General features: G+C 50.5%; 6 protein-coding genes across 6 annotated transcripts; all 6 read left to right on the top strand.

The window, feature by feature from the left end:
• Positions 1 to 875: 875 nt before the first annotated feature.
• FOBCDRAFT_140660 (14-3-3 protein) lies at positions 876 to 1100 on the top strand (the record flags this gene model as incomplete). Its single annotated transcript, XM_059608101.1, has 1 exon — positions 876 to 1100. A coding segment is annotated over one exon (225 nt), but the record flags the coding sequence as incomplete, so codon positions are not given.
• A 260-nt stretch (positions 1101 to 1360) lies between these two features.
• Positions 1361 to 2703, top strand: FOBCDRAFT_241964 (uncharacterized protein; the record flags this gene model as incomplete). The annotated part of the gene is made up of 3 exons (XM_059610421.1): positions 1361 to 1533; positions 2080 to 2341; positions 2620 to 2703. 3 exons carry the CDS (start codon positions 1361 to 1363, stop codon positions 2701 to 2703), a joined length of 519 nt encoding a protein of 172 aa, XP_059467595.1.
• Positions 2704 to 4428: 1725 nt separating this feature from the next.
• FOBCDRAFT_139497 (uncharacterized protein) lies at positions 4429 to 5399 on the top strand (the record flags this gene model as incomplete). The annotated part of the gene is made up of 4 exons (XM_059608047.1): positions 4429 to 4586; positions 4628 to 4822; positions 4874 to 4945; positions 5213 to 5399. 4 exons carry the CDS (start codon positions 4429 to 4431, stop codon positions 5397 to 5399), a joined length of 612 nt encoding a protein of 203 aa, XP_059465419.1.
• A 1739-nt stretch (positions 5400 to 7138) lies between these two features.
• FOBCDRAFT_241963 (uncharacterized protein) lies at positions 7139 to 9292 on the top strand (the record flags this gene model as incomplete). The annotated part of the gene is made up of 1 exon (XM_054705949.1): positions 7139 to 9292. The coding sequence occupies one exon, from the start codon at positions 7139 to 7141 to the stop codon at positions 9290 to 9292; it is 2154 nt and encodes a 717-aa protein (XP_054561924.1).
• Positions 9293 to 10177: 885 nt separating this feature from the next.
• On the top strand, positions 10178 to 10732 carry FOBCDRAFT_277077 (uncharacterized protein; the record flags this gene model as incomplete). The annotated part of the gene is made up of 1 exon (XM_054705948.1): positions 10178 to 10732. One exon carries the CDS (start codon positions 10178 to 10180, stop codon positions 10730 to 10732), a length of 555 nt encoding a protein of 184 aa, XP_054561923.1.
• Positions 10733 to 11393: 661 nt separating this feature from the next.
• Positions 11394 to 11819, top strand: FOBCDRAFT_140025 (uncharacterized protein; the record flags this gene model as incomplete). Its single annotated transcript, XM_054705947.1, has 1 exon — positions 11394 to 11819. The coding sequence occupies one exon, from the start codon at positions 11394 to 11396 to the stop codon at positions 11817 to 11819; it is 426 nt and encodes a 141-aa protein (XP_054561922.1).
• Between the last annotated feature and the right edge of the window lie 5824 nt (positions 11820 to 17643).

Genomic DNA, 17643 nt, shown 5'->3' with positions numbered 1-17643 from the left:
AGATAATTCCCGGTTTTAAAGAGCGGCCAGTTGCAGTAACAGCCTCAATAAACGAGGTCTACGTGCGCGACTGAACGCCTTTTAATAGCGCCTTCTTCTTCGGGTCAGAGCTCCCGATTACGAGGCTGTCTAGGCCTCATGGACAATCAATTGGCTATGCCTTATAAAAACCCATAGAGTACTTGTAGAAGACTTACCGAAACCCACCATTATGCCGCCCTCGTCCACGTTAACCGTTTTCTCAGGCTTGATCCAGCTGTACTCGTTCTCCCGGATATCGAAGTACCAATTGACCGCCTTCGGAGTAAATCCATCAAATCTGGCGGCTTCCTGACGTTTTCCAAGCTTGGTAGATAGTTCTAGGTGACGTTTGACGAATCCCGTAGTCCAGTGCTTACCCAGAGGCTTGTTATCGCTTTGTTGTTTGAGGATGGCCTCGACACAGGCGCGGAGCTGGCTGTGCGAGAGAGCATAGCCCAGAGACTCTTGTCGCAGCACCCAACGAAGGAGGGTCTCCTCTTGGCTCTTTGAAATACGCTGGTGGGCCTGGATCCGTTCATTCCTGCTCGCTTGACTGGAAAGTCTCCCAGAAAGGGTCAACCGAGGTACTCCACGTTTCTGGGCCGCCCCCATCTGTGACAGGCCTCTATCAGTAATATCGAGTAAAGCATCAGCTACGTCATCTTCAGTATAAACACGGCGAACCATTGCGAAAGGAGTTCCGACAAGAAAATTACGTGAAAATTCGGATGGGTTTGTGAGTATCTTCGTTCTTGGCTAAATGCGATGCACTTGAAAATTCGGAATTTGTATGGAAAGATTGAAATTTTGGTGGTCCATTAGGTGGGGGTGCCCACTAGGTGGTCCTGGGTGGTAATATTACTCAGATCGAGCTCGCCGCTAACCACCCTTTGCGTCTAGGCGTTGTTCTGAACTACTCTGACTTCTACAACGAGGTCCAGAACTCGCCCAATCGTGCCTGCCACCATGCCAAGTTGGCCGTTCATGATGATCTTGCCGAACTCCACTCCCTGCCTGAAGAACCACTTGGCAACTGCACATACATTACGCAACTCCTCCTTGGGAATCTGACTATTTAGATATCCAGAGACTGATAAGCCAGAACCTCAGGATACGGCTCAGATGAGAAGGTAACCAAGGCGGCCTAGATCGAAAGGGTACGTAAGAATACCTTGTCCGAATCATTTGAGGTCCTCGGTGATGGTAGCATGAAGTGCGGCAAACTGCCGCTTGGGGCAGGTCGGGTAGTGGGGGCAGTGACACCCTCAGCCTTGGCGAGGGCGGCGTCGTTGACACCACCGAAGGGGTACCTGTCACGGAGACCCTTGGTGGTAGACACATGCAGCACAGAGTCTCAGACTCGCAGATCGGCACGCATTTAGCCGCCATAGTACAAAACAAAGATTTCCTCGGAGAGCCCCTTTCTGGGGTCGCTATGGACGAGACCACACTAAATGCCGGGACCACTCCCCTTAGCTCTCGAGACGCTCTTCCTAACGAGCATGGTGCTGGGCATGTTTGTTGTTTGTGCGCTTTGCATGCGCTTGCTCTCGACCCGTCGCTTGACACGGTAGACTTTTCAGCCTATAAACTCAGGCAGGGGGAAAGGAAAGTCAGAGCCGTAGAGACGAGAAGGGAGAATTAATTATCATCAGCCGATAGCAGTGGTGTGCGAGTGTATGAGTATGTGAGGTGGAGATGAGTGGGTTGTCCATCTGTATCACTAGACGTTAGGGTGCATTAGTTTAAACGGTAGCGGGAGGTACCGGTAGTAAAATCAAGGATGGATCAAGCTGGCAACCGAGACAGTAGACGAGACGAAGATCAAACAAGACCCTTTGTCATGGTTGTCAATCAGGTCCCTGGAAAACCCCACAGCTCACCCTGTCCGGTCGGTGCCACCAGCTTGGGGCAGGGGGGACGATCAATCTGATGACCCCCAGATGACCCGGCTTTAACACCAAACAGAACAGCCCTAGTCACTCATATCCGAGTCAGCCAACGCATCCCCCATTCCCTAATGTAGAAGATAGCTATATTCGCCATGCTCCCCTCCAGCCGACCATTTAATCAGCACTACTGCTATTCTTCTTCTTCAAATTCCGCCTGCTCCAATTCTGACATCGCAGCTGAGTCCGCCTCTGCCGTTGCCTACGGACTCGGCATGGACTCCATCCAACTCCCCGTAGCCTCCGTCGAGGTGCTTCGCTGCATGCGATGCGCCTGCTCCGTCGAGGCCACCTCCACCGACGACATCGGTGCCATGGGCATGGTTCGCATCGCCTATAATCTCTACTACTGCAAGCGCTGCGCTAAGATAGTGGGATATATATAAATCAGTAGCCCTGGTGTATTGAAGCTGGATGGCAAAGAAGTCCGGTCTACTGGTGGCTGGGATGTGGATACTATGTGACTAGGTTGCATTATTCTGCCCCCTCACAGACAACTCATACCTTTCAACGTCATCAACCCATATCTACATTATGTCTTTAATACACTTGTTGCAGCATAGACCGGACTGGGTCAAGGTTGCGGCTCTGCGGCGGCCCATGGCAGGTGGCGCCAGGCTGTCGTTGACGCTGAGGGGGGCCTCACGAGGCAGAAGTCCCGCTGGCCGGGAGTGCCGCGATCGGGCTAGGCGAACCAGTATCAAGATATGATTCGAACAAAACGACGAGATGAGGAGACAGGAAAAAGCACGGCAAGTCCGACCGCCTCAGCCATGGCAGGCGATACTGTTCTAGATGGGGGAGACAGGTTTGGAGGGAGTCTAGCTTGCGGTTTAACAAATTGAGATAAACTTGTATGGTAAGGGAGGGAATCTGTAGATACTACTAGGGCGAGTGGGAGGTTTAAGCAATTGGCAGTGCGGCTGAGTTGTAGCTTAGATTGCCGTTAAGCTGAGCATCGAAGCCAAAGCCGCTTTCATGCATTTCGGAGATGAAGTTTGATGCGTGGCTGGGCTGGTCTGCATACCTAACATTCTGGCTAGCAGCGCCTATTGTAATCAAAGTTTATTTACTCAGTTAATATGAAAAGCCCTTATCGAATAAATAGAATCGCTGTTATATCTACAAGAGCATGCGCCTAGGTACCAGCTCTAAGGTAGAGATGGTTTTGTTTGAATTGTTACTCCCAATATATTAGTATTTTATACCAAGGATACACGTTGATGAGGTCTTTGCTACCGCCGGGCCGATAGTTGCAAATAGAGAACTGGAAGGGCTCCTCCTTTTCTCTCGAGACGGCTCAGGCCTTGCCGTACTGGATCGATGAGTACGGATCAGACGTGCTCGCTCTATTGAAAATGCATAGGATTACGAGGAGCCATGGATTCTAGGGACCCAAGTCGATGGCAACCAACCCTAGTGGCGGTTTGGCAACTAATTCTTGACTTGACAACAGATAAGCCAAAGCGGGAATTAATTGCGTCGGAGATTACGCGGTTGGGTACGATTAAACCCACTTTGGGTGACTATATACACACGATCAGGGTCATGGAGAAGGATATCCTCTTGCAACCAGGTAAGGACAGCGGCAGTACTGCGCTCAATTGACGAAGGCTCCCACATGTCGGCCATGAGCAGGCTCTCGCTTCGCCGCAGTCTAAATTCTCAAAGGGTTAATAGACGATGAGAATGTGTGAAGGTCTTGGGCTCAAAGATGTCGGTAGCCGCAAAGATGTTCATTTTAGCCGAGGATGTGCAAGGCTTCATCCAACGCAAGTGGCTTTTTTATCAAGGAAGATACTGCGGTAGGGTGAGTCGCACCTACATGCCGCCAATCAAGTTGATGAGGAAGAGATGAAGATGTTGAAGAAATGGGGTATGCCGGCATTGCGTCATACGCATCTGGGAATAAATGGAATTATAAGACTGCCGTCAGGATGGAAGAGGGCTCGCTGTCGGATTGCCGAAAACAGTTGTTATGACAGAATCTTACATTTCTATGGCGCTATTTTGGATATTCGACTCAGCTTCAGTATGCTTGGTGACTTCGTCATCGATACAGAGGCAGAACTCTCGTTTTGGTCAGAGATGGAATTGCCAAACTCGAGTAAGGTCAGGGCAAAAGCCAAAGAACAGAAGCGCAAAAGGGTACAAGATCAACTGCACATAAAGTTTACAATACTGTGGAAGGAATATGATAGTCTTCCGTCAGTAAAAGAGCACCAAAACCAGTATATTTAGTAGAGACACAGTATCAGCATTGCGCAGACGCTAGGGAATATCACTTTCATACGTATAACGACCATACCATGGGTAATACAAACCAGGTTTCAGGAAGATACACCCACCCTTTCGTTACACCCAGGTATTAAAAAAGCTCCTTGAACCCGCTCAGTAATCACAATCTCCTTGTTCTCCCGCAGACCAAAGGCGTCTTCTCCCAGCGTCCTACTACATCATGGCGAGGCAATTCAACAGTGTGCTTGCGGACTCATGGCTCGGGTTGCTTAACTTCGACAGTACAACAAATGCTAGAGGAATCGGTAGCACCCTACCCACGACCTTAGACTCCAACCAAGGACAAGGACAGCCGTTGCGGGGTCAACCAGGCGACGAGTGAGTTTAGAATTCCTTGTCCGTGGCCATATATTGACAAGGCAAAGACAGGATGCAATCACCCGCCTCATCAAGATTGAGACCATGCTCAAATGGATCTATGACAACCAAATCAAGTTACTCGAGAAATACATTGGTATCGAACAAAGAATAGAGACCATGAGAAAGAGCCTCGAAGAACAGGGACGGTGTATCAAGGACTCCCTCGGCCACATTCTTGCAAATAGCGGGACCAGGTAATGCGGGACTGAGGGCATGCGAGTTAAACAGAGTATGCTACTACGAAGTATTGGCGATAATGACACAGACCCAAGCGAGGATAAGGCAGACGGGTTCACGGGCGTGGCGGATCTAAGCAAGTATCCATATGATTTGTGGGGGAGGACGGATGGGTGGGTCTGATAGCATGTGTGTTGTATTGTGTTTCTGTGCTTGAAAATGTCACGGGTTCAGAGAAATAAGACATTAGTCCGCTTGGTTTCTCATTCTCGAGGTCCACCCAGGCAAGGAACAGGACTGACAATGGAGCCTATGGTGACCTGCCAATGCGTCACCTCTGACTGGCTAGACCTTGAGGACGACCAACAACTTTGTGAGTGTTGCTGAGATGACGATTCTGATAACAGGGAACGCCCGGTATGTTCCGTCTGTTCCGTCAAAGGCGCGGCACCTCGGAGCCAAGCCTACTGGCCCTGGGTATCTGCAGGACCGGTGCCTGAGGGGGGCTTTGATGAGGGTGGGGTGGCGACATCGATCCACTGGAAGCAATGGACGGAGCGGTCATTGACAAGTGATGGTTGGGTCCCCAAGTGAGTTTGCCATTAGCTTAGTGGGGTTCTACCGTTGGTTTGCGGGATGAAGAGGATGAAACAGGACTCGACCTAGACACTAAGTAGCAAAATCAGACCACTCTTAAGGCCTCAGCAGGGTACCTTCTGGAAAGAATTACCTTGCGAGGATAGCCATCAAAGGTTTAGCAACGGAGTCTCGTCTCCTTATCTGTTCAGATAGGCTACGTCACTCCCCGCCTTGATTTGGCATAGCTCCCTCTAGGCAGTTTCCCCTTTTATGATGAATCCAAGCCCAGCATGACTCTCGATTCGCCAGGCGGCTCATCCTTTGATATCGCATCCCGCAGAGACACATGTCAGCGGGATAGCTGCAGCACCTGAAACCACCCATTGTTGCTATGATGGAGAATTGGAGAGGCTGAGAATTCAAGCTTCAATGGAACATGAGCTGATATGTCGCATCTCGGGCGGATGAGGGGCCCTTCGGGTCAAGGGTTCCGGCAGCTTAGCACGTTGTTCTGGATAACGACCCGCAGCCCATGCTCCATGTTGCCTATTAGCCTATGACATAGCCGTCCAGATGGTCTTTGTTATCGCCGTGTGCGCGTTCCGTCATCTTGGACTATGCCTCTTAATTAGCTTGACTAGGGCTCTCTGCAGCTGAAACCGACCGGACAATTCCATAGTTTCGCATTAGAGAGAGAGCGGCCTAGCAAGGTGAACATACAACTAATTCGTGTTCTGATAGACCATGGGGCATGGGTTTGGGAGAGGAATGACCTTCCACACTGGGTTCATTCCACGCAATACGAACGATGACACTCATCTCCGAAACCATGAACCTGTCGGAATTAATTTTGCAACGACCTGCAGTAGCTGATGTCTGGACACACACAGTCTCGTTATCCAGGTTGGTGGCGTTGGCTAAATGAGTCAAGAAACGGCTCCGCTAGCGCCCTGTCGCCTGAGCGCTTGGGCCAACTCTTGTCTGGAACCTGGATGTGCCGAGGACCCAAGCGTCCATCCCCCTGTGCCTTTAATGCCGATCCCCCCACGACCTCACCCCTCCAAATGGTGAGACTGCCGCCTCCTTTTTTTTTTTTTTTTTTTTTTTTTTCCTTTTTGGGGTTGTGTTGGGCTCAGCGGGTCACCCATGGCAGACATTCTGAGGAATGATTCAGTAATTAGCTCCTCGCAGGTCCTCCTTCGCCAAGAGCAACCAGGTGCAGGTCCTATCGTACGGCCGATTCAAGTTAATCTGTGGTTGAGGTGGTGCCAACTTACATGGATGGCTTCCCTCCCCGATGATACCAAAGATTCGAAAGGAGGAGGACGCGTGTTCACGTGCAAGGAAGCCTACATCGGTACAGCTATACACAAGTAGTTCAACGCCTCCTTCGAACATCCTTCCTTTGACGCCAGCTTTCTGCCAGCTGCCTGTCGGTCAGCCGTCTAGTTCTCACCATACTCACCTAGCTGGATTGCTTGCTTGCCGCTGTGTTGCCTACCCCTTGTTTGCATCTGCCCAGAACGCGCCCTCTTCGGTCTCGCTTCTCCTTCATTCAACACGCCATGGTACCCCCTTGCCATTTTTGATCCTCGATCCTGACGACATCAGCACTACTGGACCGTGATCGTACGACGCAACATCATCCGCAACGCGAACTCCACCTGACTGCTAGCCATCATCGCCATGCCCTCGTCAGTCTACTGATGTAGTTTTTGAGATCTTTCATGATTTCTCTGAGAACTTCTGCTGCGATGAGTTTGCCCAAGCCGCCAACGTCGCTGGACGACTCGTGCTCCGTCATCTACGAGAACACCCTTTACTCCTTCACGCCTGAGGCCTTCTTGTCCCTGCCTTTAGAGGAAGGTGCAAAATGGAAGAAGCTAGAGATGGGAGAGAAGGTTTCGGGGGCCGTCTGTGTTGGGGCGACCCCCGATGATACCGCACAAGCTGGCCTCTTTGTCGTCGGTGGAACCAGCGGCTCGGATGGCTATACTGGGCTGCAAAAGTACACCTACTCGACCGGCAAGTGGACTACCATCACCCCCTCCGAGTTGATCACGAAGGATCGCCTGTGGCATGGCTCGACGTACATCAAGGCCAGCGATACCATCCTTATCTACGCAGGTAGCCGAGACGGAGTCGCGGCCTCGTCCGGTGAAACCTTCACCATCCAGGCATCCGGGCCCTATAGTGTTAACTCCTATGGCCCTGGTTCTAGCCCCGGCGTCAAGCCTATTCTTCTCAACTGGTCTGATGTCGATGCTTGCTTGGTCGGCGGCAACACTAGAAATATCGCCATTGCCTTGTTCAACCCGACTACGGGCTGGAGGGAATTGGGAGCCACCTTGGCAGAACCCCTACCGAAGGACTCAAGTTCCTTTCAGGCTATTGTGATGCCAGGGGATGATGGCTCCAAGAGCCTCTACACTTTTGATCTCTCACAATCCCCCAACCAGGTCCGCCGATTCGTTCTCCAGGACGCTTCTGGCGTGCCCCTTTCCAACTCGGCCGCCATTGCAAATAAAAAGCGCGAGTTGTCCCTAGACGATTGGCCAGAGCACAACTCGACGCTTGCACCAACCGCTACGCGGCAGAATTTTGCCATTGCCCAAGGCGCAGACGGCAAGGTTCTCTTCTCTGGTGGGAATTCCGAAGACCCTCTTGCCATATTCGATGCTACCGAGAACTCGTGGGTCGATGCCACCCAGGTACTCGATGCTGAGAACCAAAAGGTTCTGTCGGACAGCACGTTGACCTCTTCGACTTTCTCAACTACCGAAACAGCTAGCTTGGCCAAGTCTACCAAGTCAATTTATATCCAGACGAGGTCGTCAACCTCAAACTCGGAGATCTCATCGACCTCTGCGACCTCGACTATCCTGTCGACAGGCAGCTCAACCGCTTCTCTGACAATATCCGAGGCCAGCGTCTCGGCCACGGCAGGTGCGGCCGCTGGCAACAGTGACGACGATTCCGGTATCAGCTCCAACGTCATCCTTGGTTTCATACTTGGATCGATCCTCGGATTCTTGGCCTTGCTTGGCTTGCTGCTGTTGTTCTTGGCGCGGCGACGCAAGGCCAGGAGAAACGGTATGGAGGCTAGCAGCACCAGGTACTTTAGCAATGGCTCACGCCAGCTACTCTCGCGCGGTCAAACCCGTAGCCACAACGCCACGCTGTCTCAGGAATCCTACTCATCCATGGCTATTTTGATAGATCGCACCGGGAAGCAAAAGACCAGTCTAACCCGGAAGCCTACCAACGATACGACTCGAAGCTCCGGCAGCTCTTTGCACGAGCAGATCAAGGCTACCATTAGCAAGCCGATTCTGCAGGTGATGCCGTATCCTGCACTGCAGGGCTACGACACCAGGGGCGTTGGCTTCGACGTAACCGTCGCAGAGTACCGACCCCGTGCAGGGCCCATGGAAGCCCAGGACGGCATGCGGAGAAGCTCTGGCTGGAGCCGATACTGGTCCGGCGGCAGCGCATTGCAGATCCTCAGCTTCGGTGGATCCAAGAGGACAACCGCTGGGTCCGAACAGAGCTCCCGCTACTCTGAGGCCATGCACCATCGTATCGCGAGGGCCACGCAGGACTCGTCAGCTCTACCATCGCTGATCTTTGACTTCTGCCCCGAGATAAATCGGGTTAATTCCGGCAGCTGTGTTGTGGCCGAGTGCAGCAAGGTTCCATTCAAGGATGGAGTAGCCGACAAGCTTGAACGCATTCCCTCGAGGACGTCATCGTCGGGTTACTCCAGTGGCATCCCGGAGAGCGTCAATGAAGCCTGGGACCCTAACCTTAGCTTGAAGCCCTGGAGTCCTGATCGTGCTCCCAAAATTGCCTGCAACCCAAACTCCTACTTCGGAGCGCCACTGTTTCCAAGCGTCCCGGGTCCGTAGAACCCCCCTACAGGTGTGAGCAGCCAACCTCAGCTTGCAATTGCCTCAATGTCGTCGGATATGAGTTGGCTGAATCTTGGTGACCAGTCACGAGAGTGAATTAGCCGCAGCCTCGACTTTTTGCACGGACTTTTGACGAGCCACCAAATAAAACCCTCGCCCCCCCCAATAATAGCACATACAAGCACAGCACTTCCTCACACACTCTCGACCTAACCCGTCTCATATCCATCTTACTTTTACCTTTGTCTTTTTACTAGACGCGAGCCCGGAACTGGTTCATTCCGATTGATCGTTATGTTCTTATAATACCACCGTCTTCTGTTAGATATAACTTCCTAGAGTACAAGTGGAGCAGCCTAAAAGAGAGAAGGGCGGGGAGGGGGAAAGAAGGAGAAGAAGCAGGGGGGAGTTATAGCAGAAGACAGAGAAGTCGAAGCAGGGGCCGCAAGACCAGAGCCTTAATTAAATAGTATAAAAGTTATGGGATGTGGGATTGTAATATGACTTGATAACCCTTTTCGTTTGTTTGGCTGTTTGCGGAGAGCAATAAGTGTGTTACTGCATCCCCGTGACACCGCTAGCAGAGAATCGTCAATACCACTATCTCATTTCAATCCGAACTAATGATACCGGGAGCGCCCGATATAGGAGCTGCACCCCCTAGCCCCGCGCTCTGAACCGATTCACTTCCCTAGACTGTCGCTTCTTTTCAAAATACTCCATATCGGATGGTTTAAGGTCAGCTTGATCCCAAAATTCGGCTTATGAGGGGGTTTCCTGATCGAAGAGTTTGCCAACAAGTCGTTGCCGGCCATCCATCTGGGTCACAGCCCGCCAACCCAGCCATGCCGACTCCTCAATGTGGCCTGCCTCCTCCGGACCATGAACCTTCTTCCCCAGCAGCCTCCAACCGCCATTTCTCCACCTGTGCATCATGCGCCTCCTTCACGTCTGCCGCCACCTTCATTAACCCAGAGTCGTCAGCAGAGAGATTCCTGGCCACAGCTCTCTAGCCCGCCCCAGCAATGGCAAGGAGCTGAGGAATACATGAGGAATTGGCTGCAATCCAGGGTCGAGGAGGACAAGAGAAGACGAGAAGAGGAGAGGACAAGGCGGGAGCAGGGCGCGCTTGCTGCCGAGGAGGCCGAGGAGGTCGTTGAGGCCGTGCGCACCGTTGAACCAAGAGACGAAATCACCAAGTCTCGAGAATGGCCAATCAGCGAAACTGGCAGCCTGTCCGTGCACGTTTCATTAAACAGCCACACCTGCGAGAGACAAATGCCACCAGGCAAGCCCGCCTTCTTCCGCTTCACCTGCATTTATGTCAATACCCTAAGAAGCCATCGGATCGCCAAAACATGGATGGGAGGCCCGTATAATTCTACTATTCTCCGCCAGGTGCTACAACGTGACAAGCTGGACAGCAACAACCAGTGATACGCATATGACGAGATGGCAGGGTCGCGTCTTCCGTCTGCCGCGAGATGAACTGAATCCTTTATGAATTGGTCCAGTGGCTTATGGTACCCCGGTCCTCACAGTCTAAGGATGCTCCCGCGTAAGCATGGGGAGGGAAGCTCCGTCGGTGTTCCAAGCACAATTGACATTCTCAAACTTTATTCATCTTTCGATATATCAGAAAGCCATCACCAATATTCTACTTTTTTCATCGTCCAAGTTGATAAATAACAAGCAAACCAATGCCGAGCACGGGCCAGTAAACCTCTTGCCAACCGGTAGCCATCTTCCCCCACCCCTAGTCTTCGAACTAATGCGCAGATCCGCAGGGGTACCGGGGGAGGGCATCCTAAGGACATCCTGGCATAATTTATCAGAGCAGCCGGCCCATGCAATGAAATTTATTTCGCCCGGGAGTACAAGCCCCATAGGAGCCCTCCTCACGCTGCTCCAGTCCAGACAGGCAAGGAACACGGTCTAAAGAAAACTCCGCCAGTCTCCTCGCCGCCAGTCTGATTTCTAAAACCTCCGACCGCTTTGCTTGTTATAACTTATTCAAACCTGTCATCTTATACCCATATAAAGTGCGGCTTTCCAAATCCAAACGGACTTAATTACCTATACCACATTCTTCCTGGCTATGTACGAGAAGCAGCTACCATCCTTGCCTCCTCTGTCCCTTCAGGACCAGGTGCCTCCCCAGGCAGTAGTCGCCCCATTCCAACCGCCCTCTCAGAGGCACCCACTCGGCCATATCAGTCAGCAGGCCCAGCCAGAAGGTGGCATCCTTACATCCCTCAAACAAGAGATTCTCAAACTGCGCAGGGAGAATGATGCACTGCGGCGCTCCATGGTCGAGAAAGAAAACAAAATCGAGATGCTCCAGAAACTGAATTCCCAACATCGACAACGGATGGACGAGCAGACTCGTCAGACGTCTCAGCTCTTCCAGACTATCCACTCCGCCCTCAAGAATTACCGGGATGATAAGAAAGACCAGGCCGGGCACCTTACAAAAGGATCCTCCGAGAAAATTATGTCCGGAGCCTTCAGTGACCGTGGTTAGGGCTGGCTCTAGGCGCCCCGGGGGGATGAGAGGATGAGAGCCGCGCGTCGCTCAGTTCTCGTCTCTAGCTTGCGCTTTTGGCATGAGGAGTACGACCATCTCCTCCTACGCCTTCCCAATCTAACCTATGGGAAGGATCATATTTATTCCGAGAAAACTGCCAAAGATTGTGTTCTAAGCAACCACACTGGCAACGGAATCGTGTAGAAAGGGATACAGCAGCAGCAAGGAGTAATTACTCTATATTATAGAAGCGTTTATTAATTTCTAATTACATCCCATTCCTCATCTTCATACTGCAGCTCTTCTTTACACATTCCGTCGTGACGTTGATTATGGGGTGAGGTAGGTCTGAGTATGCCTCTTTCAATGGAGAGGTTCTTCAAGAGCATAGGGGTCAGCGCATCGTTCGTTTTAGCAACTACTACATTATTAATTACGGGCTAAACGTCATTCTCATAGACAGCGAGAATGTGCGCTTTGTCCGGGAAACAGGCACAGCTTCCATACCAGAGGTGTTCGCACTCTAGTCTTGAAGCGAATGCTGAGGGACGAAATATCAAGTACATCCAGGCTAGCGCATCATTCATTAATACTGATTGGCTTATTGACGAATGATCGATAATAATCACTGCAATCAATTTATTGATGCCCTGCCTGACATAACTATCATTGCATTAGAAGGACGAAAATGGAATGAACAGGCGGGTGCATCCCTGCTAGGTATAAGTACCTAGGATTCCGGAAAAACAAACCTTACTGAAGTATTAATACTTGGAGACCGGGACTACGGCTATCTACCCGTTTCTGGCAAGCCTCAATTTCGTCACTCCATTATTGCTGCTCTATCTAAATAGCCGATTTAGGCTCGTTTCGATTGAAGAGTCAGATATTATCCTGCCTACGCCTTGCCAATCCCCTGGAGAAGGCCTGTGACTCGTTCTTATACTATTTCAATAACGCAAAATAGTGAGATCCTAGTTAAAGATAGGTTTGTTGGGCGATTATGACGGATTACTAAAGGAACCAGTGGCGGAAGAAGCAGTTCATGCTGTATAGTATAGGGTATCTAAGGTCCGCCGGGATACTCCGTTCATCGAATCATTTTAATCATTATCATTTCATTCCTTCCCCCTCAATGATCAGTATCATCATGATCTTGCTTACCCAGCAGTCATTTCATTTCATTGCTCTTCTTATAGTGATTGGTAATGATAGATACGCCACCCCGAGTACGTCATGGAAAACATTACGGGTGAGGGGCTTGACGCCATCTGGATCCCGTTTAGCCGTTTAGCTACATCCGAGAAGAACCAGATATCGAGTCAACTGCGGGTTTAATTGGACAATTTACGGCCTCTACCCTCGCCTAGATTCTTTGGATGTATTGGAAACAACCATTCGAAGGATTTATGTTCCGGACGGCAGCTGAGGACGATATTGAGGATAGAGTAATCAGCGGGGGCATTTGATTCAGTGTTGCAGTTAAACGATGCTAAATTTGGTAAAATTTAGAAATATATCGTTCCCTGAAAATAAATGCTGGCTATTGTGACTATACTTTTCCCAAGTATAGGAATTTAAAGTCAGGGTCCCTCTTTCAGGCCCCATAGAGCAGTGCTGGATAGCCACGCGTGTTGTTTCATACTGTTTCATATGAAACTGAAACTGTCCCTGGACCCGGATTCGTATGAAACAGTAACTCCCCCAGTTTCATATGTTTCATATACGCCCGATGAGTCCCAAATATCTTAGTACTTAACCAAGAAAATTTCGCAAACCAAATGCCTTCAACGCAGTTAGAAACTTGCTAATAGTAAATATGTGTCGCATATCACCACTAGGTTCGTGCGACTGGATATAAAACGCGGCCCGTACTTTAGAGTCGTGTCTCCGGTTTCACATCCGGCTTGTCGCATCAAGGACTCCAATCCTAACGACATGAGCTTAAATAGCTATGCCCGAACACATGACTGTTCAATTTAATTTGTTCTTTTGTTAATTCTTATCAGTTGACTGGTGCCATCACTGATCCCTGTGGAATTAATTGTCCGACAACATGTCATCAGCTTCGCCCGCTCCCTTGTTATCGGAGCCTTCTGATGAGCTCTTGGGGTCTGCTTCTCCTGGTTCTCCCGTTCCCGCGAAGCACACATTGGATCACTCTCTCTCTGATCGGGCTGGCAAGCGCGCCAAAGGCCGTACGAACAAAAGCACTTGGAACGAGGCGCGTGGCCCTTATGAAGAGAGAGGGGAGAAAGCTCGCGATACCTCATACCACGAAATTTGGTACTGCAAGCACTGCGGCTCCACGAAAAAGCCTAATTCGATAACGACGAACCTGAGTCGAGCCCGCAAGCACCTGCGGGACTTTCATGGCATCCGGGTGATAGAGCATGTGGAAAGGTCGGATCTGAAGAAGCAGCAACATGGCACCATTACGGACTTGTTCGGAAGGCAGGAGGAACGTCAAGCCAGTCGAGACCTTACTGAGGAAAAATATTTGGCAAACGCTATTAATATTCCTGCATTCGAGGAAGCACTTGCCAGGCTTCTTGCGGTTCGCAATATCGCCCACACATTCATCGAGTACCCCGAGTTTCATGCTGTTATACTCTCCTGCAACTATATGGCCCGGGACGTCCTCCTACGCAGCCGCAGAGCGGTGCCGAAGCTTCTCAAAAAGACTTTCGCTCAACACAAACAAGGGCTCGTCAAGAAGCTTCATAATTCTCTCTCATCTATGGTCCACTTCACCATTGACATGTGGACCTCATCGGAACAGAAGGCGGCATACCAGGCAATCGTGGTCCATTTTGTAGATGCGGAGACGAGAGGAGTCGCTCAAGCGTTATTGTCACTGCGCGAGTTCAAAGGAAGCCACAACGGGAAATTGCAAGCCAAGGCTTTCCTGGAGGTTGTCGAAGAGTACGATCTCAGAGGAAAGGTTGGCTACTTTACGATGGATAATCACGACGCTAACGACACTATGCTTGACGATATCGCAAAAGAGATTGATGGTTTAGATCCGGTTGCCAGGCGACTACGTTGCAGTGGCCACATCATGAACCTCATCGTTCAAGCCTTCCTCTTTCGGAGTAAAGCAAAGAAGATTCAAGATGATGAGAGAGAGGGGATTGATGAGGCGTATGAGCGGCTGTGCAGGCTATCCGAAAGAGAAGAAGGGGGCATTATTACGAAGGCACAAGCTACCGAGGAATGGCGGGAGTTTAGTGTTCTGGGGAAACTCCACAACTTGTGCATATATTCAAGGAGCTCTACCAGCATTTACAACGACTTCAAGGCCGAGATTGGCAGGGCCTTGCCGAGGGACAATGACACACGTTGGAATTCATGGTTTCGCCTCATTGACGTGGCAATTGAGAATCGGGCAAAGTTCATGGATTGGATTCAAGAAAATCATGCCAAAATCGAGAAAGATGCACTGGACCACAACGACTGGAACGAACTAGGAGATATTCATGCGTTCTTACAAGTATTCCACCAGATCTCGGTGCGCCAAGGCCGGGAGAATACACTCGATGAAGTTCTCTCCCATATGGATTTCCTCCATCATCACTTCACGCGGATTAAAAACCGGGCTTTCAGTGGCCCACGCTTCTACGCGCGCTTTCACGTGGCTTGGCTAAAGTTCGAGAAGTATTACCAGCTTACCGAACAAGCCCCGGTGTACGTGGCCGGTATTCTCCTCCACCCAGCACTCCGAAAGAGCTATCTGAGTGAGCAGTGGAAGAGAAACCCAGCCTGGGTCAGCAATGCCGTGAAGGCTGTAAGGAAGATCTGGTCCACAGACTACAAGAGCTACCAGCTCCCAGATGAACAACAGGAGAAAGAGCAAGAACTCGATGAGTTTGATCGCTGGAGGCAGAAGGTGTACAGCACAGCGAGTGAGGTGAAGGATGAATTCAACCGCTTTATTTATGTAAGTAATTTGAAGCCTTCTAATGGCCTGGTTTTGATGATACTTCGCAGGGCTCACAGGTTGGGATTGGACAACAAACGGCCTTACAGTGGTGGCTTGAACCGACCCAGCGAGAGAATTTCCCCCTCCTCTGCCGTATGGCTATTGACATATTCTGCATCCCCCCCATGTCTACGGAAGCAGAGCAAATCTTCTCAGGCGCAAGACGGCAGGTTAGATGGGATAGAAGTAGCATGCCTGCCAAAATGGTAGAGGCATGTGAGTGCATTAAAAGTTGGATAAGTGTTCCAAAGGGAAAGAGCAGGCCGCTTCTTGCAGGGGTGTTTAGGGAAGCGGAGGATATCGACGCGGCTGTAAGGATACTCCAAGAAGATATAGAGATGAGTAAGGGGGCAGAAAGTGATGGCGAGCCTAGGGAATTGGTAGTGTAGGTAGGCAGACAATGCCAAACATCTTTGGGGTACTTGGAGATAAGGTGTATATCGATGCCGAACTTGTCAAAAAATTGGACTGCACCTGGATATTGTTTCGTATGAAACTGAAACCGGTTCATATGAAACTGAAACTATACTGACGCCCGGTTTCATGAAACTGAAACTCCTCCCAGTTTCAATTTCATAGCGTGGCTATCCAGCACTGCCATAGAGGACCCTTGCTGTCTGCCCTTACATTATTGGTTTACTAAAATGCAGCTGTTGGGGCCATTAATCGCTCCAAAAGCTTGATAGCCAGGAAGGGAAGAGTAGGGGAACGTCGATTATATCTTAAAGGGGACGAAGAGGGTCATCGCGCAGGATATCTAAGAAACAGGCGGGGAAGCCAAGAAAGCAGCAACTGCTGCGTAGTGCTAAGCGGACGACCTGTCATTCTAATCCTTTGAGGACATGTTGGTCACCTGTATATGAGGAAGAGGTCGCGACAATTCATATCCGATGTGCAAGCATCTCGGAGTGCCGCTGAGCGACGTCTCTTCGGACGGAGGCAGTACGGAGGCAGTACGGAGGTGGTACGGTGACAAACCCTGTCAGGGTTGCAAATCAATCCATCCACTCCACTGGCCGCCCCAGTAGAGTGGATGGACCCCAATCCACGGCGCCCGCCAGTATAGTGGATCCATTTGAAGCTATCGGAGTGTGGAATGGGTATAGTGGATGAATTAGTGGGGCAGTCCCTTACGGCAGCGGTTGTTCAAAATTGAAGTTATGACCAACACCCTGGCTGGTCGGCTACAGCTAGTATACTAAAGCTAAGGAATAAAGCGAGGAACAGAGGAAGAAGGAGGAACAAAGGGAGCTTCCTGCAGCAATCAAGCTTGTGTGGGACTTTGGGACTACACCAGTTGGCTCGTCACGAGAGCACTTCGAGACCTCTGGCTCAACCCACGCTGTCAAGGAAAGGTGAATGTATGGTTCCCTACGTTGTTCTTCACTTTGCTGTTTGTCATGCAAAGCGTTACCCGGCATATTGTGGTTTATATAGCTCCAGTGAGAAACATTCAACGTATCTAACGGCACTGCTTTCGTTAAATGCCAGTAAAAGCTGCGTTGCCAAGACTGTTCACGATCATAGCTGCCAGCCACAGTTAAGCCCGTAAATCTAAGTTGAGGGGAGCACTTAACTGCTCCACCTTCAACTCCACTCCATCCACTCCACGACCGCTTCGAAGGGAATTGATGAATGAATAATCCACTAGCCGACCAGCCTTGTGAAACGGACCGTGTCACATGTAACATGGATGGATATAGGCCCAATTGTCTCTGTATCTAGGTATGGGGGCCCCCTAACTCTTGTACTTTGGTACAGTGGGTAGATTCCGACAGACCCTGCATTCAGTAGATTTATTTGCAACCCTAGCCCTTGTAGGTTCGTACGCAGAGGAGT

The sequence above is a fragment of the Fusarium oxysporum genome, chromosome VII (genome assembly GCF_013085055.1).
Source record: "Fusarium oxysporum Fo47 chromosome VII, complete sequence".
Classification (NCBI taxonomy): Eukaryota; Fungi; Ascomycota; class Sordariomycetes; order Hypocreales; family Nectriaceae; genus Fusarium; species Fusarium oxysporum.
The sequence above is the reverse complement of the archived record's forward strand: the minus strand, read 5'-3'. Positions and strand labels throughout refer to the sequence as shown.